At 59.6% G+C, this 4,270-nt stretch overlaps 1 protein-coding gene across 1 annotated transcript in view; it reads right to left on the bottom strand.

Moving 5' to 3' along the window:
* Positions 1 to 229: 229 nt before the first annotated feature.
* CBS (cystathionine beta-synthase) overlaps positions 230 to 4,270 on the bottom strand; it is a 25,213-nt gene continuing 21,172 nt past the window's right edge. The window contains exons 14-15 of the mRNA XM_007451134.1: positions 2,302 to 2,386; positions 230 to 375 (exon numbers count right to left, since the gene is read on the bottom strand). Coding sequence (XP_007451196.1) covers positions 230 to 375; positions 2,302 to 2,386 — 231 coding nt within the window. The remainder of the gene's footprint in view (positions 376 to 2,301; positions 2,387 to 4,270) is intronic.

Genomic DNA, 4,270 nt, shown 5'->3' on the forward strand with positions numbered 1-4,270 from the left:
TTAAAGAAAAACACATCTAATCGAATAAATCATATGTAGATTCATTTAGGTGGCCAAGTGTTAATGACGGGGACCTATAACATCTCTCTCTGCTGGGCCCGGGCTAAGCAGTAAGCATCCTTGCTACCCACTGTGACAGAGTGATGCCCAGTGCCAGGTGGCTAAAAATCACGTGTTTGTTTAGTGTTTATGAAAGCAAAAGAGAACAGCCACACAGCCCCGGGGGTAGTCAGAGCTGGGCTGTGGCCCCGGCATCTCCACTTCCCGAGTTTGTCTTCTGGTTCCGCTCACGGGCGGCCACGAAGTTCAGCAAGTCGATGGCAGTGACAACTCCGAACACCATCTGCCTCTTACTGGACTCCCCGTGGCTGTGGTCTGAGGGGGGACAAGGCCGCAGGTTCAGAGGGGCCTTTACACGAAGCGGATCTGAGGCAGCCACCCCCCCAGGCACAGGGTGGCGGGGGTGTGCGGGGAGGATGCCCCGTGTTCACGGGCACCTGTGTGCCCTGGCAGCCCAAGCACAAGTGCCGTCCCCTCCCGACACAAGCCACTTGGGTGAAGCTGCCGAGAGCAGGGCCCTGACCCCTCTGAGCCACGCCCACCAGGGACGCCCGAGGGTCACATTCATTCAGAACAGCCGGTGGTCGCCCCTGGTGCACAAGGCCCGAGTTGTGGCATGAAATTCCAATCCTACTCACACCCAACACCACCGGCTCACGTCTCTGGCCTACAGTTCTGTGTTCAAACCCATGCCTTTCTCTCAGGCTTAGAATGGACACAGGCCGCTGGCCCCCTGCCCTGCCGCCCAAGGGCAGAGAGGGTGATGGGAGATGGTAAATTTTACATTTCAACTCAACTGGGCCATGAAGTGCCCCAATACTGGGCGAACATTCTGGGTGTCTTTGGACGAGATCAACTCTTGATTGGATGGACCTAGTAAAGCAGATTGCACTCCCCAGTGTGGGTGGGCCTCATCCAGTCGGTTGAAGGCCCGAACAGAACAGAAGGGCTGACCCACCGTGAGTAAGATGGAAACGTCCGGCCTTTGGACTCAGAAACATTGACTCTGGGGGCCTTGAACCTGGCCACTAGCCCCGCAGGTCTTGGGACTTGCCAGCCTATAAGCCATTCCTTATAGCAAATCTCTGTATACACACATCCTACTAGCTCTGTTTCTTCGGGGAACCCTGACTGACAGCTGTTGTAAAGCACACAGCGGGCCGGGCAGAGCTGAGCAGCCGGTGGCAAATGCCCAGGTCGCACCCCATTCCACCAGACCCCACTTCCCTGTCTGTCCCTCATGCCTTTGAGGGCAGAGGTCACACAGGGTGGGCTGCTGGAGACACAGAGAGGCCAGGCACCCTACTGGCTGGCTTGGAGCACCTCAGGAAAAAGCAAGGGGCATCCAGAAGAGATGAGGGGCTTCTAGGCAAAGGGGAAGCTTTGGAGCACTGAGCCCCACGGGGGTGGGCAGTCGGAGCAGTCTCCAGGTCCCCTGGGAGATACTGGCCAGAGCTGCGTTGGCAAACTTTCTGTAAAGGGCGGTAGGGTCTCTGTTATGACCCCTCAGCTCCGCCCACACAGCGCGAAAGCGGCCGCTGACCGTGCTTTCTGACAGGGCGGTGTCAAAGGAAACTTTATTTACAGACCCTGAAACCGGATCCCACGTCAGGGTGTGTAGATGTTCAAACACGAGTGTGTGACACAAGAAGGGGAGCCTCCCATCCAAGCTCGGGGTCCGGGGCCTGGACGCCCTCCTTGGCACTTGGAGGCTGCGATGCTGACCACAGCGCCGCTCCCCAGCTTGAGGGGTGGGCGGGACGTACACACCTGCAGTTCCCCCCGCCCACCCCCAAGGCCAGGTCCCACGCCGAGGAACCGAGGACGGGAGAGGGTTAGGTGGGGGCGCCCAGGCCCCGGGACCAGCCCTCGGAGGGCGGGAGGGCGGGCTCCAAGGCCCCCTCGCCCGGCCCCAATTCTCGGGATTTCTATAACCCTCGTCCTCTCCCGGCACCAGAATAACATCCCCGGCCTCCAGAGATGCGGCCAGGAGGTCCGGGAAGGGCTTTGTGAGCAGGCTATAAAGCCCTGTGATCTCACCGCGAGCCGGTACCCAGGCTGGCCCACAGCGGGGTCCCTCTGAGATCTGCACCCAAGGCTGGAGATCAGCTTCTCCAGCTTCCAGACGCCCTGTGCGCTCACGGCAGGAACGTGCACACACAAGCCTGGGCCGGGGGCCCGGCGGCCGGCACCCCACAGGGCTCCCGCCCCTGCCCACAGCCCGCAGAGGGCCCCACTTACACTGGATCTGCTCATGGACCACCAGGGCAAAGTGGTCCATCTCCAGGATGTGCGAGAGCTTGCCCAGAGGGTCCGTCAGGTGGATCTGGAAGGGAAGCCGTGGTCAGCGCTCGCCAGGGCAGCCCAGCTTGGCCGGGGCCCGAGGAAAGGAGCACAAGGCAGCAGGAGAGGCCGGCGCCCCTCCAGAAGGTTCTTCTTGCTGACTTAGAAACTGAACGAGACTTGACACACGCGAAAGGACACTTGGATGACCTGGAAGAGTCCGTACGTATCACTCTGCAAAGAGCCAGTAGGACGGCTTCCCACAGTATGATTCCCACCTCTATGAGTTTCCGGAAAAGGCAAAACTAGTCAGATTGGCGGTTGCAGGGTTCAGGCAGTGGGGAATGGGTACGGGGATCCAGGGCACGTGGGGCACATACACTACTGTGTGTGATGCTGTAATGGGTACAGGTCACCGTACATTTGTCAAAACCCACAGAGCTGTAGAACCCAAAGACTGAACCCTCAGTAAACTAGTGACTTTAGTTACGAACAGCGTAATATTCGCCATCCATCGGAACAAAACCTACATCCGTGCAAGATGTGACAGTACAGGGCGTGGTGAGGGGAGGGGGTACAGGGCCTGGTGAGGGGAGGGGAACGTAAGTGCCCACTCTGGGCCATCTGCTCAGTAGACACATGATGAGAGCTTCCAAGAAAAACAAAAAAAGGACACTTAGGTCCATCTTTCAAACCCCAAGGTGACCTCCAAAGCTGTTAGCCCCACTGGAACCCCTTCTAGTTCAGCTCTGGCAGCGGAGGCAAGTTCCCTGTGAGAGGACGCAAGCCCTGGGGTGGGTGGAAAAGCGCCGGCAGTGCCTTAACCTGTGTGAGGAGGGTTGGGCACCACCTGCCTGCCAAGCACGCGTGCATGCTGAGCGCTACACAACACAGCGGCCCTGGCCTGTGGAAGCAGATTCCCCCACGCTTGCCTCTACGAGGTCAGACGCTGGGCGTGGTCAGTAGGCCACGGGGGTCAGGATTTCTCTCCGCCGGGAGAGCAGGGCGGAAAGGGGGCGCCACAGCTCCATGGGCACCTCCCCCTGCTGCTCACTGCTGGCGGCCAGAGCCCCGTGGCGGCAGGAAGGGGCAGCCCTGGATGCGGAGGGTGTACCCAGGAGACAGGACCCACCCAGGTTTCCTCGGGTCCGCGTTCTCCTCGGGACACTGTCTGCACCAGGGATGCCGGGGACCCGGCTGAAGGACGTCCTGTGTCCCCTTACACCCACTGCTTGGTGCCTGGAGCAGAGCAGGCACACACGGCCCCACCCAACATCTCGGTGGCAGGGCGTCGAGACCCCCGAGGGCCTGGATGGCACTAGAGCCCAGGGAACTGGGGCTCGGCTACACCCCGGGGGAAGGCTGCGGTTGGAGGTCAGCCTCGGCCACTAAGGGGGGTGACCTAGCGGAACAGGGAAGAGCCGATCCTGACTACAGGCTGCATCTGTTTCTTTTACTTGAACCTCTGCTTCCCCTTGCTTTTTGTTCTCCAAAAGGACAGCCTGCCTCGGGGAACCCCGCCCCTCTGCCTGAACGTTAAACCCAAGTGCCTTTGTTCAGGGAAACGTCCTGACCCTGCCCACCTGTGGATGGCTGCTAGAAAGAAGCTAACACGTCCCCTCCCCGAGCCTGGCCGGTCCTGGGGACATTTGCAAGTCTTGTGGCCTTTGGGCTTTACTTCCTCATCTCCTACCCCGCCCTGTTCTGTGAAAGAAACTGTAGCATCCAGACCCCAGGAAGATGGTTCTTTGAGACCTCAGTCTGCCAGCTTTCCAAATAAAGCTGTATTCCTAGCCTCGACACCTTGTCTCCCGACTTACCGGCCTGTCATGCGGCGGCGAGCAGAGCAAGCTTGGACTCAGTAACATTAGAGCGCTCAGCTCTTCCCTGGGGGAGGGAAGGGCACACACAGCAGAGAATCAGCAGG

The sequence above is a fragment of the Lipotes vexillifer genome, unplaced genomic scaffold, assembly GCF_000442215.2.
Source record: "Lipotes vexillifer unplaced genomic scaffold, Lipotes_vexillifer_v1.1 scaffold1761, whole genome shotgun sequence".
NCBI classification, from domain to species: Eukaryota; Metazoa; Chordata; class Mammalia; order Artiodactyla; family Lipotidae; genus Lipotes; species Lipotes vexillifer.